Raw genomic sequence first — 26,036 nt, 5'->3', positions numbered from 1 at the left:
ATTCATGTTGGCATAGATTCCAGTATGAAGACGCTCAAGGCACAATCATATTGCGAAAATTACACCGCATATGGTTGCTGGAGGCGTTACCATGTGGTCCTTTACGCAGAAGTAGTGTAAAATGTACACTTTAGATTGACCCTACGAGGTAGCACTAACTAATTAGCCAGTAGAAAGTACTCTAGTTGAGGAGATATTTTGTGCCATACTGTGGAATCTTTTTGAATAAATAAGCAGGTGAAGATCCATTTTGGCACCGATGCTCATTTCACAGAAATTAAACCTCAACGGCAAGCACTTACAATTACAAACATAGCAAGTGCCCCAGTAGAAGCTCTGCATCTGTAAAGGACAAATGCTCCAAACTTCTAGAACTCATCCAAGGCAAAGCAAGGGTGTTTTCTCTGCAAGCAGGGTTTGCTGCTTACGGAGGCAGGCTGCAGGGCCCGACCATAGGCCTCTGCCATGCACGGTTTTCTTATCAATGTTATTGCAAATGTTGCAGTGATAATATCAATGTTGCTATAGAAGATGTCATCAATGTTCTATTATGTAGGGTAGTTAGCTGTGCATGATGAAGGTATGAGTTACAGTTAATTGAAGTAACTAACTATAAACAGCTGAAATTCTTTGGTTTTGTGCATGTAAATTCAGAAGCTAACTATAACGTCCCTGTAACCTTTGTTTTCTTTAGTGATTATACACTTACACACACCCACAAACATGAATACTTACCTTTAATGCATTGTAAAATCTTGCGAGGTAAAGGCCTATTTGTGGTAAAATATTGCATGGTAAAAAATGTGTTGTAATTGTAGTCCGATGTAAAAACTTTGTGGTAAAGACTGTTTTGAGTCCATTACCATACGCCGAAAATCAGAGCTAACCATTTTTCCCTAGATATGCTAGCTTGTGTGGCATTCATTTGAAGTGGAACCCAGATACAGACTGGTAGGCGATACAGCAGTCATCAGCATGTCCTCGCTTTTGGACAAGTTAGTTTTCTATCCAGAGAAGGTGGGGAAATCGGTTATCATGTTCATTAGGGTTGAGATGGATATATCTGGCTCCGGCAGCATCAGTATGATGACATCAACAAAGCATGATCTTCAAATTACCAGCTGGCAAGGCAACACCTTTAATTCCTTGATGGTCCCGGATTTGTATCACCAGGGGTTCAAGTGCAAGCAGAAAAAGAAGGAGACAAAAAGCAGCCTTGTCTCGTGCCTCTGCTAATAGTCAAGTTCTTAGAGAGGAAAACCCATTGCAGATGATCTGTTCCAATGGTGGAGAGTATAGGGGCTGTATCATTTTCAGAAATTGGGGTCCAAAACCCATCTTGGTCATGACCCAAAACAGGTATCCCCATTCAGCCTGATCAAAGGCTTTCCACGCATTGAGGATGAAGGTCACCCTTTCATTATTTTTTTTAATGATAATGGCACAACAGACGGGGCAGCGTTCTTGTGAACATCTTCCATGGATAAAGCCTTCTTGATTTTTTTGGATAACTAAGGGATTACCCCACCCAACCAAACGGAAAGTATAATAGCCCAGATTTGTAGCTTGAGGGCTATAGTAAGACTTTGGCAGGTACTGGGATCAGGGATAGAAGTGCTTTGGTGAATTCTGCTGTGACCTACCAAAAGACCTTTGTCAAGAGAGGTACCATTATTACAGCTGTAATTAAAAAAAAAAACAGAAAAAAATAAAAAAACTAGCCATCTTCTCCAGGAGCTTTCACAATTAACATCTGTTTAATGGCTTCTGGGACCTCATCTTCTGTAGTGTCTTGTTCCAGGGAATCTTCAAGGTTGTAGTAAGATATGACAATAAGAATTCAGATATGAAAATTTCCTCCGCCTGAGTAAGTTATGGTTATTCCATTGTATATAACTGAGTCTAACAGAAGGCAAATTCCTTGGTAAAATCTAGAGGGTGATACAGTAGCCGGCCAGTAAAGTCATACTGCGTGTGTGGCAGAAGTGCTTTCTCTGTCTTTCAGCTGTAGGGCAAGTAATCGGCCTGCCTTTTCAACCCTCTCATAGTTGTGGCTCTCAATGCGAAAAAGGGCTTTCTGCCAATGTAGAGTACATAGAATTAATATCATACTTTTTCTCTGTGAGAAGACTGAGCTGATCATCCGAGGGGGAGAGTTTATATGCATACTGTAGGGCACATATTTCCTGCTCCAAGTTCTTGGTATCATGGAGCTGTTGAAGCCATACTGTTGCATCTCCTATCATCCAGCCCACAATGTACGCCTTTTGAGCGTCCCAAGGACTTTGCCGGGAGGTAACAGATCCAGCATTTAACTCCATGAGGTCTTGGATCTCTGAACAGAGTTTGTTTTCCTGAGGTTTTCTATACTGCAATGTATGCTTGCACTAGGTTCTAGAACATGGGACAATGAGCTAGAAGTACAATAGCAGCAACATTGGCACAGGATCCGACCGGCCGAGAGTTCCAATGATGCAATGATGTTCTTTAAGTAACCAAGTATAGCTGGTAAGAAAGAAGTAAATATCCGTACCGTGCGGGCATTAGAAGGTATACACTCTCTCTCAATCTCTCTCTCTCAGTAGGATGCAGCAGTCGCCATGGCTCAGTCAGCCTTGATATGACATTAAGTCCGTAAGAGATGGTCTGTCTCTGTTATTGGTAAAGTGCAGCCACCTGGATCTATCCAGTACCAGGTCTAAGCTGGTATTCCACATTTAGCATAATCAGCTGATGCAGGCCATAAAGGCCAAGGACAATGGTGTTACTTTGGATGTACAATTTAACAAAACTCTATCTGCCTTCCGTATCCGACCCAGTTCGCAGAGTTTTTGTCTTCATGGATTTATGGAGGAGAAAAGAAACCCCCTCCTTGCCATACGAGGTGTGGGAAGTACGAGTACTCTCTGGATGTTTACAGTTGTAATATATCCTCACCACCTAGTCTCTCCAAAGCTTGGCTGATTCCTTTTCGGAGAGATGAGTTTCGTGCTATAGAACGATATTTAGCATGTAGGTAGCTGAGTAGGTTTGAATATTTTCCCATTTAACATGTCGAAAGGCCACTGACGTTGAAAGCCCAGACCGACAGTGGTCTGGCAGTAGTCGCTGGGTTAGTTGAGGTGTGTGGCTGTATCAATCAATGACCAAAAATCATGAAGGTACTGCAGTCCGTTCAATATGTAACCGTTATAGTGTTACTGGAGGTATCATGCGAGTAAGCTTGAGGTGGTTCTTTAAACCAGCATGTGTAACTCCCACAACAGTGGCTGTGCCACATAAGCAAGAGTATAATGAAACACCATGTAGAAACTATTGCAAGGTATAGAAATCATATGCAATGGGGAACAGCAAAATCAAGGGGGCACCCACATTAGTAATAAACAAAGGAATCATGGCTTAAGCAGGGATCTAGACTTATCTCTCAGGCGATGGGGGGGTCCTTCTCAGCATGCCTGTCTCCTACCAGGTGTCTGGAAAGGGTGGGCAGATTAGTGCAAGGATCCAAAAACCAAGGAAAGGTGACAGCAGCATCCCCACTTTATGGGGAGGCCTCCAGCCGATGTGGATTCATGTCCATCTGGGTGTTCCCCATGTCAGTGCGAATTTGTTAGTGTTCTCTAGGATCAGTAAATTCACAGGTCACCCCATCTATTGAGATGATCATAACGGTGTGGTCTAAGAAGGCTGTACCATATGGGCGAAGGGCCAAAAACTTTTTTCTGATGACATTATACAAGTAAACCTATGCCAGAGAGATATTGTTGACATTACTGACAAACGGGCCAGAGTGCTTAGCCTGCAATAATGCCCTGAAGTGCTGGTATCGTAACAGACAGGCTATGACAGGTACGAAGGATGAGCTCGTGAGCCGAGATCTAGAACGTAGTTTATGGGCCCTTTAAAATTCAAGTGATGGATGGAATTTCAGGCCTGTTAACGTGTGCAGGAGCTTCAGAATGGTTTATTAGTATATCTGCCCTCCAAGGGCATAAAGCGCTGCTCCACACTGCACATTTGTGACTTGAAATGAGAAAGTTTGCGTGTGTACTGCATATATAGTTTTAATTTCCTGATTTGTAGAGGCTTCCACCCCCTTCAATTCCGCCATCAAAGAGCCAGTGTAACCGCTGACATTGTTTTCGCAGCAGAAGCAGGAAGAGGTCCTTAAAGACCCGTGGCAACTATCTCTGAAAAAAAGAGTGGCCAGGCAACTGCTCCTGGTAGGCAGAGGAGGATGATTCCCAGCCCGGTGTCCGCCAAGAAGTCAGGGTGAACTTCTGCCGTACCTCCAGTTCCAGAATCAACTCCAGTTGTAGTGCTCAGTATGTGTGGGTTGTGGTTGTCAGGTGGCTTAATGTATTGTGAGGGAAGCAAGGCCAGGCAGCACCAGTACCTCCTCTAATTTTCCAGAAACAGTAGAACATTGGAGGTGAGGTGGGGTAAAGTCCGTCTGACAATCTCCTCGCCTAGGGACTAAGGGCCAGATGTAGCAAAGGGTTTTTCCCATTCTGTGTCAATGGGAAAATGTGTTCGTAAATATGGCCCTAAGCCTAACTCCGTTCATGGGCAACAAGGGCTATTCGGGGGGTTAGGGCAACAATGGTTGGTGGATGAGGAAGCCCACTCCCTCTCTGGAACTCAGTTATACCACATGGATGACAGTGGTCACTGGATCAGATCACCACCCCCGAACATTATGGCAGAATGGGCAGCAGTGTGCAGGAGCTATTGAGAGCTGGTCATCTCAATCATGGCCAAGTTCATCTATGTGCGCGTAATTAGGTTTGTGCTGCTCCTAATCTCAACATACTAAGAATATTTAGCAAACTATAATACTCTTTTCAACCTTATGATTTCAGAGAGAGTGCAAAAAAACTCAGTTAATGACGTCGGATACTGCAACACTTTTTTTTTTTTTTAAATAAACCATCCAATTCATTTAGCATTGCTAGCACATTAATATTAAACACCAATGACAAGTCACGGCTGAAAAAGTATATACAAATATCGAAAAGGAGAGACACTTACAGTGACTGACGTGTTAGATTCTCAATGCCACTATTCTACACTGAATAGAATATTGATTTGTTTAAGTGCAAAACCAGACTACATTCCGCCAGTGGCATTCACATATTTCATAGATCTTTCGGGATCTCTGATATGTAGAATCATCACTGTCATTCATACAGAGGGCATGTCCTATGCTACACCTGCCAGTGTTCCACAATAGTACTGTTACGTCTGGACTGTAGTCTTCACTCCATTATGGAGCGGCATAACCCAGCATATAAATAATTCTTCTAATCTGTATGGGTTAAGCACTTCCAACATGAAAACCCATTCCACCACGTCAAATGCAACAGGGGCATCATGGCTGGCTATAGCACATTAAGTATGAATTCTCTGGCTGTGTTCCAAGAGAAGAATATTCCAGCTGATATAAGAGATAATATTTTCCTACTATAAAATCTGGTTGGTTTACCCCTAATAAGTCATAGACAACTTTAGCTGGCCTCTCTACCTGAATCATTCCAAAGATTGCCTAAAATGTAACTGTTTAACAATGCCAACAAAGAGTAGGAATAACAGAAAAGTAGCTCCTTCCATTTTTATACAGCACCACGACTGTGGCTTCCCGAATGTAACACAGAAGTTACGGTCTTTCAGATGCTTTATTAAATACTCCTAGAATTGGGGTCAGCAGGTGATCATCATATGCCTTCTAAAATTCAAATCCACTCAGTGTCTTACATGAATGCAGATACATGATCACCCATTTTATGCCCTCCGCAGATATACGTTTTTTTCAAGGTCTCAAGTTGAGCATCTATTATCTCGGGAAAATCGAGTTAATCAGGTAAGGACTCCAAATGCTCAATCTCACTGCATCTGGGACTTGTACACAAGGCTTGATAATAGTCTGCAAATCTGCTGTTTATCTGTGGTTGATCTTTCAATGTGCTTATACGAGTGTCACATATAGCTGTGATGGCCTTATGACCCCGCTCTCTGGTCACTAGCCATGCTAGAGCTTTCCAATCTTATCTCTACCCTTGTGTAGTGCACGGTCTGCAGTTATTTCATAAACATTTGGATACCTCCATCAGTTTCCCCTATTCTAGTTTTCAATATGTGGCTCATGTTGATCCCCAAGATATGTCAAGTTCTGTCTCCACAAATCGAACTCCAAACTTGAGACTGGGTTGGCCAAGTTCCACAGGTAGATGCATTTATCCTTAATCATGAACTTGAAAATCTCCTACACCTTGCCTGCACAATATACTGAGTCCTAGCTTTTAGTGAAGCAATCCTTTGTTGCATCTGTCAAAAATGGGTATCTAGCAGTGCCCTAGACTGCAAGGCTCCACCTACGATCTAAGGGTAAACCAACCATTCAGTTATGTTTATGCAGCGTTTGATGCAGAGTGGCCATTTCAAATTTCTACTTTGAGTGTCTTTTAGAAGTCTAGGGAAGGGAATAACACCAATTTCCAGTGCCCAATCAAGAGGCTCTTTCTGTGGTGCCTTACAGTAAATATTTATTTTATCAAGATATTTATGTGACTTGTGACAGAGGGAGGGGATGCACACTTCTCAGTAAACAGCATGGGGCATTTAATTTGTCATTCTCTAGGGGCCACAACTCCAATTTAAACTCATTTTCACTCAATGGGAATAAAGACTCTTGGTTCCCAATCTGTTCTACTTAGATATGAAGCCTTTACATTTGCCCTAGGAGTGATGGTCTATGAAGAAAACTGCTGCTGAAATTTTGTTGTTGTAATTCTACTTCTAGCAAATCAAAAAACTTTGTGGGGCTGCAGCAATGTTTGGCAAAATAGACCTGTGATAGGAACATCATCCGCAATCACAAAACGTGTTATATTGTTGCTAGGAGTGGTGAGATGGATAATCTAAGCCCAATTAACTTACAGCAATCCAGCTCTTAAATGCTCTACAGTGGTCAGTCTTCTCAGTGAATGGACTTTAATCATTGAAACAACATTCAAATCACTTGAGCTCGAACTTCACCAGAAATCCCAGAGGAGGGCATCCATGCATATCTATGAAAAACAATGTCTGTATCAATGTGATGTGGTAACATCTAGCGCTTATAGTTCAATCTTTAAGACTTGCCTTGCAGAGTCCACAAAATGTTTTATTGGTTGTACGCTAGAACAACAGATATAATCAGACAGGCTTGCTGTCACAAAGTCAGACATTTCTTGATAGGACATCACAATATCTTACAATGAGACAGGAGGCAAAGACCAAGCTACCAGAAGCAAGCATCTTGCAATATACAACATCTAGTAATTCAGACTACTGCCCAGGAAGGGCTAGGGAAGAAGTGGGTGGTTTCAATTAAGAGGAGTGTACCTGCAGAACATTTTCTGTAAAACTGTAAGAGTCTTGGTTGGATGCCTTCCTGAACAACTGGAGGGACCCAGGTCAATTGAGACTGGTCAGTTTCATGTCTTTAGATTTCAATGCAAGTTCTAGCAAGGTTTCTCTGACAAAACAAACCCTCTTCAGCTATTTTTGAGGAGTCACTCTTTGTTGCTGTTTCATCAGTAAGAGGTCTCATTTTCAAAATAGTCTTCTTATCTTTAGTGATTCCTTTGTATTCAAAAATATTGGCTATAAGGAAAATGATCTTTTAAAGCTGGAGGATAAAAGTGGTTGAGAAACCTATTTCGATTGGTGATTTGTTTTAAAATAGACATGACCATGTGCCCTTTAAAGTGTATTACTGGTAACTCAAGGAATGGAATGGTGCATCTGTTGAATGCCATTGAGAACTGGATGTCAGATAATCTGCCATGAAACCACTGTTCAAAGGTCACCCAGAACTATGGGTATACATCCAAAACACATAATTGATATATCTTGTCTGCAGGGAGAGACTGACTCACTGAAAGGGTTTTTTGTGGCGCCATTTATCCTCATATTTAACCATGAAGAAAATGTCAATTTTTGTAGCAGAAGAGTAGCCCATACCAGTCCCTTTGATCTGGAAGTAGTATTAATCTATGAATTTGAACACATTATTCATGAGACAAATTCTGGATGGTTTTGGCAAGAATTCAGTAGGTACTTCAGTCGGTGTATAATGCTTGTGCGCTCAAGTGTTACCAGGAAAGTCTATGCTGGACTAAATGAAATGCCTTTGGTTGTTGCAATCATGTCACTGTAGCCCTTATGTTGAAAATGAATGGCTTAAGGAAATGCTCTACATATTTCTTTCCGTTTCCAAGAAAGAATTTGGGAAAAAGAGGATGCCTTGGTCATACTGGGGAGACTGGCATTTTTGTTCACGTAACTAAAATGATGAAAATGACACATATTTTTCTGTCCCACAAAGAGGAGACTGGGAAACCTAAGTCTGGATAAGACCTTCCTGACATTTGTAAAGAGGTCAAAACATGTTGCCAATACATCAGAGTACGCAAACTATTCTTATGGATGGCAGCAGCATCTTCTACACATAAAAATCAAATGAACGTACGTGTGGTGTAGTTTTCTATTGTAGGCGAGTCCTCAAAAGCCATGCAGAACATGCAACAGGGAGCATGAAGACAATTAACTTATGTCGTTAAATCAACTTGCCTTTGCTGATCCTCAGAGTACCTCTATTAAATAATATACTCTTACCACAAATTAGGAGGAAATCACTTATCAGAAAAGTGAAGAGACCAATATTTTCATGTACACAAATTGATCGAATCCCTGAACTTATCTGCATTAACTTAGTTTGAGGGAATCTTTATTTCTTATCTTTTTTTAAACTAATTGACACATGAATTCACATTTAATAATAGATGTTGGTTTGAATAACGGACAAAAGTAGTCATCAAGTGTATTTTATCTCATATCTCATACCTTTGGCACTGTTGTATAATGATGTTTAATGTCGATTTAGAAGCCACTGTTGTGTATTTCCTATGGGGTAATGCAAAATTAAATTAAATAAACCAACACAAAAGAAATTCCAGGCAAGTTTGGTTATCAGATATTAAAATTAATGGTTTCGGTGCACCTTCTGCTTCAGAAGTAAAATATTTAAGCTTCTGGCTTCATATTTGACTGTTAACAAATGGGGCATAGGTTAAAATTAACAAGATCCACTCTTTACCATTAGAAAAATAAACTACTCCTTTTTTTCAATTAGCAGAATCTCATACAGTTGTACAAATACCCGAGACGCCATGTATTGATTATGGTAGCATCACATTAATAGGATTATACAAATCCACTTAAAGCCACTTAGGCTCCCCTTACAGCACAATCTCCATCGGCTGCAGAAGGCATATAACAGATTGAACACAACACCCCAGTATCTGGGAGCTTTACTGGTTAACTTCGGGAGCCAGGATTAAATTGAAGCTTTCCTGTGTCACTTTTAAGGCTCTTCATCAACAACAGTCCACCTAGCTAGACCTTGTTTCTTATAATAACAAAAAAAGTAGGAGTCAGGGAGTCAGAAGAATGGATAGAGAAATCCCACTCAGGCCTCCTAATCCTGAAGAAAAGCAGCACCCCCTTTCTTTCTGAAAAAGGGAAGTGAAAGAAGCCATTCTTAAATTCCCGCTACAACTTCAAAAGTTTGCATTTGTGCACTAGTCTTTGGTAAAATGTTCTTTAGTGAAGTGAGCGTTCAATTGTTTTCCGAATTGAAGGAGGGTGTGACCTGTTCTTATGTTGTTTGGCGTGTAGTTCCTTATCCTGTGAGTGTGGAAGAAAATGTCACTGTTAACCTGCGCTACATTTTCTCGGTGTGTTCTGCAGAGGTGCAGATTCGTAGGACTTTGTAGGTGGTGCTATCTTTGGGTGAGAGGGAGACACCGCAGTTCTTTCAATACTGGGGTTAGGAGGTCAAAATTCTTTAGGCACCTACTCAAATGCACTGCAGTTCGAACCATGCCTCTCAGCAGCGGCAGAGTGGTGTCGGCAGGCCTTTCAGCACAGTTTTGTACTTAAAGGCACCAAGATAGCTTTGAATGAAAATTACGCTTTACAAATGTTACAGAAAATAAAGAAGATACAAGTTGCCACCTGCAATTTCCCAAAAAATTACATTTGAGGTCTGCCTTTCTCACACAAGTGCAAGTGAGTGACTTAGGTATAACCAAAATATTCTAACAAAGTGGCATTACAATGGAGATTAGTTCAATATAACAAAAGCATATTATTTTACTTTCTGGTTTGCTGCATAGAAATCTTTAATAAAAAAATAAAAAAAGACACTGCTGTAAGACTTTCTTCAAACAAATATAATCAATCAATAGTTTATTCGGTCCAGATTTGGACCATTTGAGAAGTTAAAAGTAATCATACATACAAAGAGGTAGAAGCCATAAACCGTTGCATACTAAAAAAAAATATATATATATAAAAAGGACATTGGCAATTAATACAGGAAAAAAGTTCATAAAATTACATAAAAGGTTTCATAAATAGTTAAGACAAGACTCTCAAAATAGTCTCTGGATCTTACCCTATGCAAGACGCTAGATGCTAAAATGATACTGATCAGTTGTTAAAAGCATAAAAACCATTTTAAAACAGGTTTATACAATAAAAATAAGATATAAAAACTACATACGATAGCTCCTGTTAGCAAAAGTTAAAAATCAACCAGTGGAAAATGATGCCCTAAGTTAATCAGTTCTATTGAATAAGTTGATCAAATAAATTGCATCTTACCATTTGTAAAATTATATATGCTGAGGAGCTATAGGTCACTTCTGTTGGGGTAACCCATTAGACAGCATGCTCGGGGATACAGTCTTTTGTCCTCGATAGGTCGCACTAATAGTTTTATTTAAAATCCCAGACTTAATATAACAGGGTGCTAGTTCGCTAACTTCTGGACTGTACTTCAACCGGTGGATTAAGATCTGTAGTGATCCTACTGCGGATTTTCCATGCTGCTGCCAAATATTTAGAAACAGAACTCACTATCAGCATCGAAGTATCATATTTACATTTTCTATATGCACTGTTATGGTTTTGTATTGACAGTGTTTTGCACAGAGGGGTAATCCACTTCCCTCGGGGGCATTTGTACAAAGGACAGAAAAATAGAACATGCTCAGAAGTTTCCTTGCATAGATGACAGTTTGTGCATTTGTCAGATAAGGAACTATTGGTCAACCAGCAGGCTGTTGACTGCCAATGTTCCATATCTGAACTGAAGTAATAAAGAGCGAGCACGGGCTGGTATAGGGAGATCCAGGAAGCTTTCAGGCAGAGGTTCGTGCTTAACCAGCAGGAACTCTGCTGTCAGCTGACCTAACCCATTTGAGCTGAGAGATTCCTCATGGATCTTTTCCCAATAACGGTCTTTGATCAGGCGTTTAGCGTTACCAGGAATCATCCCGGGATTTTCCCAATAATGGGATAAATTCAGTTTAACCCAGGCCGCTTTCATCTCCCTTAGCCATCGTACTTTTTCCCATCCATAGCAAGGTGGCAATAATTCTTTAACTGCTAACCTGAAAGGTTCGAGTTCATCCGTTTTCCATAGTCTGACCCAGTACAGAAGTGGTCTTAAGTGTGCTGTGTCTTTAATACTATTTAGACCCAGGTCCAGTCTTAGGGGGAGCATCGGCGTACCCTTCCCTAGTCTGGATATGTGTCTAAGGAAATTATTTTCTTTGACTTGAAGAGTGTCCATTTGTCTGTGAGGTCCCCAAAGTTCCGCTCCATATAAGGCCGCGGCGCGGATTTGGACTTTGTATATTTCAGAGATGAGGGTCAGAGGGGGACTTGTTGCAGTGCTAGCTTTGCGTCCTATCACTCCACATCTTTGGCTGATTGTTAGTGCCCCTTTCCTTATAGCTGCATCCCAGCTGCCCTTATCGGATAGTCTGATGCCCAAATAGTCGTATTCAATTACCCTCTCCAGAGGAATTGAATCTATCTTTATATTTGCTCTAAGCTTCTTGTTCGGGGGACTATATATCATGAGTTTAGTTTTCTTGAGATTTATGTCTAACCCATAATCTCTGCAGAATACACCGAACTGGTTAACCAGATTCTGGATTCCCATGGATGATTTGGACAGGAGGATAGTGTCATCTGCATAAAGTAAGCATGGAACTTTGGTCCCGGCCAGCTTTGGGGAATCATTAGTGCAATTTGCTAAATACTTAATACAATTATTTATGTATAGAAGGAAAAGAGTTGGGGCCAAAACAAACCCCTGTCTGACTCCCCTCTCAATAGCGACTGATTCTGTTAGATCACCATTCTTGCCGCTCCTGATTTGAGCATAAGTATTCTCATGTAGTCGGGTGATAAGTTTCAAAAGGCCGTGTGGGACACCCATATTGGCTAGTGTCAGCCATAGCTGATTTCTTGGGACCAAGTCAAACGCAGCTCTAAGATCAATAAAAACTACAAAAAGATTGCCACCTCCTACTTCCACAGTCTTCCATTTTATTGTTAGGAATCTTAGCACCTGATCTATGGTACTAACTGCTGGCCTAAACCCTGCTTGCAAATCAGAAATATCATTGGTTTCCAGAATCCATTCTTCTAGGTGGGACAAAATTTGCTTTGCAAAAAGTTTTTGGAAGTTGTCGATTAAGGAGATTGGGCAGTAGTTAACAGGGTTGGAGGGGTTACCTTTCTTAAAGATGGGAACTATCTCTGCTCCCATCCAGGAGCTCGGGACAGGTGCTCCTGCAGTTACCGCATTGGAAATAAGGTTCAGATATGGGGCCCATATATCTGGGTTTGTCTTGTATAAATCACCAGGTATTTTATCGAGGCTGGGGGCCTTCCCCCATTTCAATGAAGCAATCGCAGCTTTAGTTTCTGCCAACGTAAATTCAATTTTGGGGGTCTCAGTAATCATGATATGAGGCAATTCCCTGGAAGTAACACCAGTGATCCCAGAATATAGTGGGGAAAAATGATCTGTCCACTCTGCAGGGAGTATTGAGGCACCAGGCGAACGATTCGGTTCTTCACTGGCATCAGCCACCAGTTTCCAAAATTTCGAGGTGTCATTTATTTTAGCAGACTCCAAGAGGGAAACCCATCTAGATTCATCCCATCTCCTGCGGGCTCTGCCTTGTTCCTGTTTATAATCTTTCCTGGCTTCCCTTATATGATCTGACTGGCCTCCTCTTAATGCTCTCAGCAGTTTGTGCTGTGCTTCCCTGCATGCGGCGTTGAACCACCTTGTGTTGCACTTCTCTTTAACTTCTTTTGCAGACTCTTTGGTAAAAAGATTTTTTAGAGAATTAAAAAATCGTGTGTGGGCTGCTATAAGCCCACCACTATCTTCTAAAGGCTGAGATATACAATCCATGTGATCAGCCAACTGCCTGTACGCAGATGCCAGGGTGGCTGTATCGGCGTTCAGGGATTCCCATCTAACATTTCGTCTATTATTGGTCAGTGCGAGCTGTTGTTCGTGGGTCTTGGAACAGGAAACTTCAAGTAGGGGTAATAGGTTCCTAAGAGATAAAATCAATGGTTCGTGGTCACTTTCCTCATGTTCTACAATGTTCATGTCAGCCATATAGCCCCACAGGCCGACATCAAGCAAAATATAATCTATCTGGTCTTCTGTGCCCCGCGCCTGAATGTGTGGTGAAGATTAGGGTCCGAGCGGGAACGACCATTGCAAGCCCGCAGGCCATGTGCCAATGTGATGTCCACAACCTGGTGTGTTAATCTATTTATTTTTGGTCTTTTGCTTGATACCAATTGAGGGATACCCCAGTAAGCATCTTCATCTTTGTATAATTCCTGGGCCAGCGAGTAGGGTTCAAAAGTGGCATTGAAATCTCCAGCAATAAGAATAAAGTGGGAAGGTGATTTACAAGAAACAAATATATGTTTGCGGGGCATGTTGGTCTAGACGTGTATTCACCCTGTTTCCCCAAGTCTGTAGGTTGCATGAGCGGTCTGCCCCCAGATGAACGTATTTTGTTTATCTTTCAAATATTTTATCACATGAAAACTGTCCCTCACAGTCCTTTTATTCCTTAGGGAAGAACTGCACATTGTAGCCAAAGGTAAAAAACATGTTTATTATTCAGTACCTCCCACTCTAGATCTATAGGAGTCTAGAAATGGTGGCCGATGCCACCTTTCTGATCAGATGTCGCCGAGACTACAAGCAAAATCTTTTTTAGTTTTTAAAAGATATATTTCAAAAGATGACATTTCTCGTCTGCCATACTTGAACTTCAACAGATCAGTGAGTGAGATGAACGCCCTAGAGCAGAGGTCTCCAAACTTTTTAATGCCGTGCACCCCCAAGCTGAAAAATAAAAATCATTGGACCCCCCTCCTCAGAATTTTTCGCAATTATTGTATAAAGGTGCCAATGTTTAAATATGTGTAGACCTATTTAAACATTGCAGTTAAGTACCATTACCTTTTTAAAGATGCAATAACATGCTTCTGCTTAAAACAAAGGCCTGTTATCTGTGTAATGCTTCTTTTGGCCAGAGACTGGCGCCCCCCCCCCCCCCGTGATCACTTGAGGCCCACCCCTAGGCGGGTCCGCCCCCCAGTTTGAAGACCCCTGCCCTAGAAACTTAAGGAAACACGGACACGCCTAGATTTGCATCACGCAGAGGATGTTAGGCGCTAAAACAATATAGACCGGCAGCTCATCTGGAAAAATTATTCTTCTACGGCTAATCAGGTAAAAGAATGCTGTCAACTAATCACAGGAAAGTGGGGTTTGTGTTCACCCCCGTATGCATATTAGTGTGCCAGCATGCACGCATATAAGAGGGCATGTGTTTAGGTGCAACTGCCCACACTCTTATGGAACTCTTGGTCCCCATCCTGAATTACTGAAAGAAATTGGAACCTTAGTTACATGTAAAAGAGTGAGACCATGAGAACGGAAAACACTCAAAAATGATTTGTAGCAACAACAAAAAATTGTAGCAAGGTGAACACCAACGAATTACACTGCAATGGCGTTCACAAACCATTCCAAACAAATTGACTGCAGCTTAAAGAGGAATTACATCAGTCTAATAAATGTGATTAACTAGTGTCAGCAAGGAAGCGTACAACGTGTGTTAATAGTTCACGATAATATGGTGAAAATAGCTAGAGTATTATTCACTTTCAAATTTATGCTTGAATGCGTTTACCTAAATTTTCGCAGACCGAGAATTCTTCCACTTCATCATCTGAATCGTCAATCAAAGGGGTGAAGGCATATCTATGGAGAAATGGAAATACAGCCTTAAAAGTTAGGTATAAGTTCGCACAGTTCAAAAAACGCCGATCACGCTCAACTAATAACATACCTTAACGATGTTAATGCTGCATTACACTGTCAACCACATGTTACAATGACAGCAGTGCAATAAAAAGGAGGACCGGATAAATAACCAGTGAAATTCGTACATCTAAAAGTGGAGCATAACTGAGTAAACCTCGGTCTATGTCTACTTGAAGGAAACACCAGTTTTCTGTGACTTACTGTTTTTAAACTCTCACTGGAAGACAATGAAATATAGATACCGTTAACCGCAGCACAGCTCTCTGAAGTAAAATACAGCATTCCATCAGTTTATTTTATTTTTTTTCGAGTTTTTATTTTTTTATTTTTAGATTATGCAACATGAAGTTTACGTCTCATGCAACAGTAAATACCAGTTGTCATATGGATGTTCGTGTATGTCACCATGTATCTGGAAAGTCCTGCAATGTCTACTTCCTGGACATTGCTGGTAGGCTGCTGTTCAGGTGGCAAGCTGCTGGTCATGTTGTCGTTAGCAAGTTAATGTGAATGCTCTACATAACTACAACTGTGTGTTTTTATGAAGCACTTACAGCTGATTTATTTACTGTTTTGAAACAGTGTAAATAAAATGTGATAATGTTAACCGATTCAATGGGACTCAAATCATGGGCCTCAAAGGATGAATAGCCAATCAGCCCTGCAGTGATTCGAACCAAAGATATGAAGATGGCACACTTTAGCAGCAGCAATATTTTACCCAATAAAGGGCCTGATCAAGATCTTGGCAGATGGAACAGACTGTCACACACTGATACCCCGCCCACCGTATTACGATCTCCACAGGATATAATGGGATTGTTAAAGGGTGGGCGGGATATTCCCCTTCACCAAGATGTTAATCAGGACCAAAGTCTCTTAAATGCAGTCTCTTTGTTAATGTTTTTTGCTGATGGAATGTTGGAAGGGGATCAGAGTCACGTGGAACAGAAGAAAACAGACTAGTATAGAAAGAAAATAGACACAAAAGGAGAAAAAGAGAATGAGGGTGAAGGGTTAGGGAGGAGGGCTCTAAAATCACAAAACAGGTTATAGTGGAGTGGGAGAATTAAAGAACCAAACGGGACTATAGAATGGGGCAATAGGACTCTACAGGGGAAGGGCTGGGAGATAAGCTAACACAGACAAGTGGAGATAGCTACCCTGGATGGAGGTAAGTACAGAGATGACCTTGTAGCTCCAGGCGAGCTATGCCAGTGGACACATTAAGCACTGACCCATGATGGTTCTGCATTCCACCCCTACATCATTTTCGCCTAACTGGACTTAACCAAATATGTCTGGACAGGACAGTGTGGTGATCTAGAACAATGTTACAACAATCCTCAGAAGGTGGTGGGGTTGTTGGACCAGAAGGGAAAAGGATAATGCTCATAAAGATGTCCATCAGAAAAAAAGCATCTATGACAGAGTCAAACCGGAAAAGGTTGTCCCACATTCAATATTGCAACTGGAAACACAAACAGTAATGCTTTGTAGAAGTGAGGATTGATGCCCAAATGACAATCTGGGAGAAGTCAGCAGGACTACCTGAGTAGCACAAAAAGATACATTCTGCCACAAGATGTGTGCACCTTACGCTCGAGTAACATACGGTAGTTAGATGATGCTTTAATTACTCAAACCTTTCAAAAACTAAACCCACCACTATGGGACTAGTAGAAATAATGGGTCACAATCAAGTTATATTATAAAAGCTGAACCTGCAAGTTATTTTCTAGCTCTACAAGGAAATATGTCCATGCCTTCACAACTAAAATATCCCCTTTAGGTCTGGCGTGGCCATTTTAACTAAAAATATATACATAATAAATTTGTAGGAGCTTTCAGCAGCCTTCTTTATCTTTTAATAATAATAATTTATTGTTTGGTTGCTTCAAACCATTACAATCAATAAAACCTAAGCAATTTTAAAATGTTAAGCCAAATGGGTTTTGGAGCTTTTTACATTTATCGTTCAATCAGTACAATAAAAAATTATTAACGATGTTAATACGCAAGTCGAATATCTTTCAAGCCTTCCACCTCGATTGGTCTTTTGTTGAGTCATTTACATTTTTTACCCCAGCAACTGCAGCAGAGAGTATGGGGGCAATTGTCAGTCCACTTCAGCCACTGGCTTGCTACACTGAGTGATGCCATTTTGCTCCTGTATTAGGGGTATACCCTACATACAGCATAGCTCCTTTAAGTGCCAGAAAGTACTACAGAACTGACTGCTGTTTGAGAGCAAAAAATATTTCAGATTTTAGGCAATGTGTTTTTTCTTTTTTTTGTAAATAATGGTGGTCCAACAACAGATTATTATTAAAAAAATGACAAAACAAACATTGACGAAGCCAAAAGGCGGACAACCACCGCCACACCTAGTGAGTCACCTTGATGTCAGTCTCTGTTTTGGCAACCTACCCATGCAAGAATATCAAGATTGGATGGTCTGCATTGAATATTTACCTTTTTTATGGTCTGGCTTGACAGTGCAGCTGTCGCTAGACAATTATGTGAGAAGTACCATAAGAGGGGGGCCTTGGCTCTTCCCACATGTTGCTAGCCAGGGCTACATGTTTTGATTTGGCAGAAGTTGTGTGCAGCTACAAAATAAAGTGCTTGCCCTCCACACAGCTGTGACCATTTTATTTATCTGGCTACCTGAGCTTGAACTTTCAGGAGCACACACATGGCTGTGTAATGCTCATAAAGTGTTTTAGATAACTAGATAATTTATGGTGTTTTTCTCTGGCCGGAGCACAGATGGGAGAAAAGCAGTCATTAACCTACATGGACTTTTAGGTCTGGTTTGACTGTGCAACTGTCATCTTACCTTTCAGCATTCACCAATGCTGTGCAGCTCTTTGCTCCGACACAAATACATATCAAGTCCCATGCTATCTGCTTGCAAAGCTTCACATTGCTACACAACATTCCTTTAAAGCCAGACCTATCGGCATTGTCAACGCTTTTTTTTTATTTTATTTTTAACCTTAGTAGGATGTTTACACTCGTAAGTACATAATACATCTGAACCAAGATCAATTGCTCTACTCCTCCCTAATCTGTTGACTTCTTTCTAGGTTGAACACAATGCATTTCGTTCCTTTGAATGCTCTCTGGTGCAGTTTTTGGATCTGGAATTGATTTGGACCTTCTTGCCTGCTCATCCACATATTGAATATTCATTAACAGGGTTCAGTTGCTCTTTTAGAACTTAGATCTTTGAGTAGATCTTCTCAGATTTGTCTTGATTTCTCCGGTACCTGATTTTGTTTCTTAAATGCAGGCAGTTTGACTTCCTTCTGTAAGTGCACACAGGCTGTTAGTGATACTACCTTCAACAAATGCAGTGCAAAGTAACATTTGGAGTGAAACTATACTGAGAAGCATTTCTCTATGAATTATTTAAAGTAAGTCTCTAGGATCTCATTAGAGACAAGAGAAACTCTGATATGCTGCACTCATTTTTGCTTCCTGATTTTCTGCTTACCTCTCGATATTCTATCCTCAGTCACAAAGGTACTAGTTACCCTCACGAGCTTCTTGATCTCCAGGGCCAGTGACAGGTCTCTGGCCTGCTACCAAATAGCGTTGTTCAAAACTGAATTTAATAGCAACTTCATTTTCATTCAGCAATTTTCTACTTTTCTCAATTCTTTCCGGCAGTTCAAGAGAAAATGTCAATGACATGCTTTTAGAGCAAGACAGGAAGGTTCAAGGCATTCCAAACCTCACCCAAGCACTGCAACATCCCTGCCAGAACTTGCCATTATGGACTGGAATGTTCTATTTAGAAAATCAGAGTAAAACAGCTTAAAATGCTAATACAGTATCTTGGGAATGGGGGCAGCAAACAAATAAACAACTACTTTTAATAGTTATTACAATCCAGAGTAACTGTGAAGTTGGGTGAATGCTGGGGAAAAGTAACTTTCAAAAAGTTACCTTTTCCCTGCCTGTAGTTCCTGGAGGCCAATTTGCATTAACTCTGCAGCAACTCCAAGCCTGTGCTCAGCAAGGAAGAGGAGTGAAATCCCTTCTAAAAGCACACTGTAGGCTCACTGAAATGCTCAGAGATTACCTTCTCAGAGCTCAGCAGAATATGCAGGATGGGTCTGCTGGCAGTCTATTGACACCACAATGTGAAATCCTGCCTATAGCAAAGTGCCTCTTTTTTACATGGATACCCCCACTGCTACTGATGTCATTGATTGGTAGTGCACTGGCTCCTTGCAAACCAGGCCCCAGTGTCAGAGTTCTTTCCCTAAAAACGAGACAAATGACAATTGTAACCCAATTGGCAAGGACTTTATCGCCCCTATAAGTCCCTAGTAAATGGTGGACATGGCATGGGTACTAAAGACAGTCCCTCAGAGCTGCAGCGTGTATTATCCCACTCTAAGGGAACCACACTCAAACACATGCAGCCTGCTATTGCAGAATGCGTGAAATGATGCAAACTATTTTTAAAACATGACATTGCACACATTCTGTGTGCAAATCCCACAAACCACTACATGTAATATATGTAAGACACCCCTTAAGCAGGCTGTTAGAAATGGGGTCTTTGGTTGACAGTCAGGTTACCCCCTGTTCAAGCAAGGACCCTCACTCTAGTCAGGGTAAAAGAGAATCACCCACAGCTAACCCCTGCTTACCCCCTTGGTAGCTTGGCAGAGAAGTAGGCTTAACTTCAAAGTGCTAGGTGTAAAGTATTTGTACCAACACACAAAGAACTTAAGGAAAACACTACAAAATGACAACACCAGTTTAGAAAAATAGGAAGTATTTATCTGAACAAAACAAGACCAAAACGACGACAATCCCACATACACAAGTCAAGTTATGAATTTTTAAAGATTTAACAAAAAAATAGCGCTAAGAAACACAAAATGCTTCGAGGAGAGGTTAACACGGCGTCGTGATGCAGTCGTTCCCAATAAGCCGCCACCAGCAGCGCCGGACACAGAGTTGCGTAGACCCCCCAAGTACAGTACCTTTGGTGAAGAGTGAAAACAAGTCGATGCGCAAAGTCGGGGATCGCAGCGCCTGTGCGAAACGTTGAATCTGCGCACTTCGAGCGGCGTCAGTCACGATGTGGTGCGGCGACTTCCACAGAGTCGTGGACTTCAGTGGGGCTGCAGCGGCGTCGGGCCTGCGAAGATCGTCGCGTTCCAGCGAAGGTCACGGTGTCGGGTGCAGGCGGCATCACCGGATTCAGCAGCAGCGTCGGTCTGAAGTCGTCCGAAGTCGATTTCCTTGGATTTCCACCAGCTTTCCTTTCAAGGGCCCAGGGACTGGATAGGGCACCACTTGTCAGAGCAGGAGTCTCTCCAGAGACTCCAGGTGCTGGCAGAGAGAAGTCTTTGCTGACCCTGAGACTTCAAACAACAGGAGGTAAGCTCTAAATCAAACCCTTGGAGATTTCTTCACAAGATGGAAGGCACACAGAGTCCAGTCTTTGCCCACTTACTCTGGCAGAAGCAGCAACTGCAGGATAGCTCCACAAAGCACAGTCACAGGCAGGGCAGCACTTCTCCTCAGCTTTTCAGCTCTTCTCCAGGCAGAGGTTCCTCTTGTTTCCAGAAGTGTTCTAAAGTCTGTGGTTTTGGGTGCCCTTCTTATACTCAATTTCTCCTTTGAAGTAGGCCTGCTTCAAATTAAAATCTCTTTGGAATGTGAAATCCTGCCTTGCCCAGGCCAGGCCCCAGACACTCGCCAGGGGGTCGGCGACGGCATTGTGTGAGGACAGGCACAACCCTTTCAGGTGTAAGTGACCACTCCTTCCCTCCCTCCTAGCACAGATGGCTCATCAGGAAATGCAGACTACACCCCAGCTCCTTTTGTGTCAGTGTCTAGTGTGAGGTGCAACCAGCTCAACTGTCAAACTGACCCAGACAGGGAATCCACAAACAGGCAGAGTCACAGAAATGGTATAAGCAAGAAAATGCTCACTTTCTAAAAGCGGCATTTTCAAATGCACAATCCTAAAATCAACTTTACTAAAAGATGTAAACTCCACATGTCCATCCGCTCCCACAGGGAATCTACACTTTAATCAGATTTAAAGGTAGCCCCCATGTTAACCTATGAGAGGGACAGGCCTTGCAACAGTGAAAAACGAATTTAGCAATATTTCACGGTTAGGACATATAAAACACATTACTATATGTCCTACCTTAACCACACACTGCACCCTGCCCTTGGGGCTACCTAGGGCCTACCTTAGGGGTGCCTTACATGTAAGAAAAGGGAAGGTTTAGGCCTGGCAAGTGGGTACACTTGCCAAGTCGAATTTACAGTTAAAACTGCACACACAAACACTGCAATGGCAAGTCTGAGACATGATTACAGAGCTACTTATGTGGGTGGCACAAACAGTGCTGCAGGCCCACTAGTAGCATTTGATTTACAGGCCCTGGCACCTCTAGTGCACTTTACTAGGGACTTACTAGTAAACCAAATATGCCAGTCATGGATAAACCAATTACATTCAATTTACACAGAGAGCATATGCACTTTAGCACTGGTTAGCAGTGGTAAAGTGCTCAGAGTTCAAAAGCCAACAGCAGCAGGCCACAAAAAATAGGAGGCAAAAAGAATGGGGATGACCCTGCAAAAAGGGCCATTTCCAACACAGGCCTTAGAACCCTAAGACAGGGAGCATTATATTACATTTGAGGGCTCAACTGTGATGTCTAGTTTTATTGTTAGACTTTGCAAGTGTTCAGGAGCCATTTTGGGGACATGCACAGGTTATTACGATTTATCGACCTATATGATGGCTTCACTGAAAATTCGAGTTTTGGTATCAAACATCTTAATAAATCCATACTGATGCCAGTATCCGATTTATCACGACATGCACTCATAGGGCACCTTAGAGGTGCTCCCTGAGAACCTACTAGCCCCTTAACGGGCTGGTTGACTGGTATCATCCCAGCTGCCCCCACAGACTAGTTTCTGAACCCCTGCAGATGAGAGCCTGTGCTCTCAGAGGCCAAAAACAATGCCTGCTCTGGAGGAAAGTGATCACATCTCCAGCAGGCTGGCGAGTGGTTTAGCATATCAGAGCTAAAGGCTTCAAAGCCCCTGCAACCTCTGTTGTGCGACCCTGGTTTCCCCCCAGACCAGGGGAATGCCACCCCCTACTCTGAGGCCCATTTGGCACCAGAGCAGGCGGGGAATAGTCAGAAAGCAAGTCACGCTCACAGGCTAGGCACACCTCTAAAGGGAGGGGCCACAGGAAGTGGCCAGCGCAGGAAAGGTTTCACTATCTTCGTTGTGGTTCAAACTAGAGACCTCTGGGTCAGGGTTATGCAAACTTCCCACAGGAAAAGGACATATAGAAGGTGTAGTCACCCCAGGGGTAAGTAGCTAACCTACGCACCACTCAACACCCCTAGATTGAGTATTTATGGAATCCCTAGACACCAGATCAACAAATTTGTCTACCTGAGAACAGAAGAAGGACAAAGAGGAGCAGTCACCGTGACAACAGAGGACTTAACCTCAACTTGGTGCCAAACTCTGCCTTGCTGCTGGTACCTCGACTATTACACCGACCCGAATTGTCCACAAGCTGTGCATCCTCCCAAACCCTTGGAGCACTTTTTACAACCACTTAGCATCTCCATTGGGTTGGAGAGCCATCCTCTTACATCAGCAGGCACAGACCGCACTTGTCCGGTAGTACTTTTTGCTGGCCATTGGGCCCACCAAGGGAGCATCTTGCCAGGAGGAAGTCACCCTGGTTCCAAGAGGTCAGCCCCATCCCTCCAGCGAGTTATGAGATGCTAGACCCTCCAGGAGCCCCTACTGCACCAATACTCTGGGTACCTGGCATTTGTCACAACCAAGACTTTTTGAGTGTCCAAGCCCAGGCACCACAGCCGCAAACATCAACCTGCCAATGAGAGACTTCAGGACCGACGAGGCCCAAACTGAGAATGGTTCTGCAGTCTTGTTTTCTCCCCTTCTCCAGGTTAACCCAAGAACCATGCGAGCCTCCAAAACAAGTGGCCAGCTAGTCATGTACCTCAGCACCCAAGCCCAGGTTTATGACTTCTGACTGCGTTCCCCTGGCCTAAGCGTCCCCATGAGCCAAGACCTTCTAAGGGCTCCGCCATACTTGTCCCCAAGCACCCCTTTGCAGCATCTGTTGATTTGATAGGTCCCTTTAAACTTCTACTGGAGGCTACCAATGCAACCAGCACCTCTGCACTCAGACACACAAGGGCAGGTAAACCTAAACTGCCGATGAATCTTTGGATCTTGGTCCCCCCTTCACCTTAAGTCCTACAGGGCCCCTTTGACAAACACTTGGATGTATATGCATGCAGTATATGTCGTTTCTCCCATAGGATAACATTACTACGTTTCATACTACAGCCTCAAAACTGTTACTTGTGTTTCTTTCAAAATTAATAACTCTGAAAGTACCTACCTGATACAGATGATCTTGGTGTCAAAAAATATACAAAATTGTGTTTTATTTTTATAAATTGATCTCGGGTATCTTCTTGAGCGTATGTACCATTTATTGACTCTGTTGGCAACAAATGCTTAACAGTCTTCTGATAAGCCTAAGCTGCTGGACCACACTACCTCTAATAGAGTGCCTGAGATTATTAAAGGAAGCCCTGTAAATCAAATAGGGGTCTGTCGATTTTTTGCAAGGTGTACCCTTACATTGGTACACTACATAAACAGCTAGCTTCCTAAAGTGCCAGATATGCCTGTTGAGCCACACAACACTTTGACACACTTGAAAGGGAGTGAATAGGAAGCCAAAAACATTCTTGTGCATCCAGTCTGGTTGATGAAGGGGCCTACTTTTGTTCTACCAGACATCTGTCTCGGAGTTTGTTGTGGGTATACTGCTTGCTTCTCTCTTCAAACTGGATTTCATTATTAGATGTGGGAGGACACTGGTGATTACCATAGTGCGATCCCCTGCACAAACAGACCTCCCAGAGACCACGTTTGGTGTGGTTAAAGATTCAGCATCCTAAAATGGCGATACATGATATTCTGGTTTTGTTTGCAATATGGCACACAGGAAACTACTGAAAAAAGGGAGTATACTTACCCTGGGAATTTTTACCTCATCCTTACCCACTTTCTAGTGCCAGACAAATAGGGCACCACATAAAACTCCATATGAACACTGCCTTGTCCCTGGAAGAACAGAAGAGGACTGGACCAGCTGTCAGAGACCTATGAAGAAGTCTGAAGGATTGGACCTGCACTGCTTTACACTAAGGACAAAGAGGTGGACTACAGGGGTAAGTTGGTTGACCTCTTGGGTGGCTAAAGGGACAGAAAAAGCTGCAAGAGGCCTTTTCCTAACAATATTACCAGCTGACCAGGGGAAACTAGAACTTAGACTGAACTTTGCTGGTGTCCTATGCCTGGCACTCCGAGAGTCTCCTGGTTCCCCCTATTGACACCCTCTCGCTTCAGGATCTGTGAATCTTAAAAGTGTACTCACTTGGTAGCTTTGGCACCAGGAATACGTTTGGAAACTTTTGTAGAGAGCAAAAGGGACCAACATATCCGACCAGCTGTTCCATGGCAACCAAGTGAATTTCAGATTCATGCTCTGAAAGACAAAGTTTCTTTCTGTTTTGAGACGTAGAAATATTTTCAAGATAAAAAATTAAATGCTCCAGGGTCTTAGAGGGGCCAGCTGGTGACACGTATCAAACCAGCAGTTCCATGAAGGTAGGTAGAATTTTCTTCTGTTTAATATTTTTTGTCAAATTTGATTTAGGATTTTTATTGTTTTGTGTTTTGACCTAATTACAGTGTTGGTACTGTATTCATACTTTACGTTGCCCTAAATTAAGCTTATCTGCTCTGTGCCATGGCTACAAGGAAGGTTGAGCTCAGGTTCATTTTGTGACTTTTAGGGTTCACCCTAACAAGAGTTGTGATTATTCCACAAGGAGGGTACAGTCTCACAACCCAAATAATAATCCAGTTTCCTACTGGGACAAACGGCACATGATGACATCTCCTGCCTGTCAAAGTATAATGAATGTTGATTCTCACATGGGGTTTAGATGGTGGGTGGAGCTGTTATAGTCTTTCTGGTGTCTTTAAAAAACTTAGTTCCTGTACTGGGGCACTGGAGATTTTAACAGCAAAGCCCCATTGATGCACTTAACAGCTTATTTTAAGGACTAATGTATTTTGCTGGTACTTTGACAGTGGCTGCTCCTTCACTAGCAAGTTATCTAGGTAAGATTCACATAAATCACCGACTGCTGGACCTAGCCCTTTTTGCAGCATCATCCCCAAACCTTTTGCCACCTTCCTCCTATTTTTTCTGACCTGTTTTTGTTGGCTTTAGGATTCTGGGCACTTTACAACTGCTAACCAGTGCTAAAGTGCATATGCTTTCTGTCTAAATGGTATTAGTAACTGGCATATTTGATTTACGAGTAAGTCCCTAGTAAAGTGCACCAAAGGTGCCCAAGGCCTGTAAATCAAATGATACTAGTGAGCCAGCAGCACCGATTGTGCCACCCACAGGAGTATCCCTGTAAACCTGCCTGAGACCTGCCATTGCAGTGTCTGTGTGTGCAGTGTTGCACTGCCAATTCGACCTGCCCAGTGTACCCACTTGCCAGCCTCAAACCTTTTCTTTTACTACGTGCAAGGCAGCCCTAAGGTAGGCCTTAGGTAGCCTTATGGGAAGGGTGCATTGTATTTTAAAAGGAAGGACATGCACTGGGGTGTTTCA

At 42.4% G+C, this 26,036-nt stretch overlaps 1 protein-coding gene across 2 annotated transcripts in view; it reads right to left on the bottom strand.

Moving 5' to 3' along the window:
* TMEM87B (transmembrane protein 87B) overlaps positions 1-26,036 on the bottom strand; it is a 254,806-nt gene that overhangs the window by 55,924 nt on the left and 172,846 nt on the right. For both annotated transcript variants that reach the window (XM_069235077.1, XM_069235078.1), the window contains exon 16: positions 15,141-15,211. In XM_069235077.1, the coding sequence (XP_069091178.1) occupies positions 15,141-15,211 (71 nt within the window). The remainder of the gene's footprint in view (positions 1-15,140; positions 15,212-26,036) is intronic.

This window comes from Pleurodeles waltl, chromosome 5 (assembly GCF_031143425.1).
Source record: "Pleurodeles waltl isolate 20211129_DDA chromosome 5, aPleWal1.hap1.20221129, whole genome shotgun sequence".
NCBI classification, from domain to species: Eukaryota; Metazoa; Chordata; class Amphibia; order Caudata; family Salamandridae; genus Pleurodeles; species Pleurodeles waltl.
The sequence above is the reverse complement of the archived record's forward strand: the minus strand, read 5'-3'. Positions and strand labels throughout refer to the sequence as shown.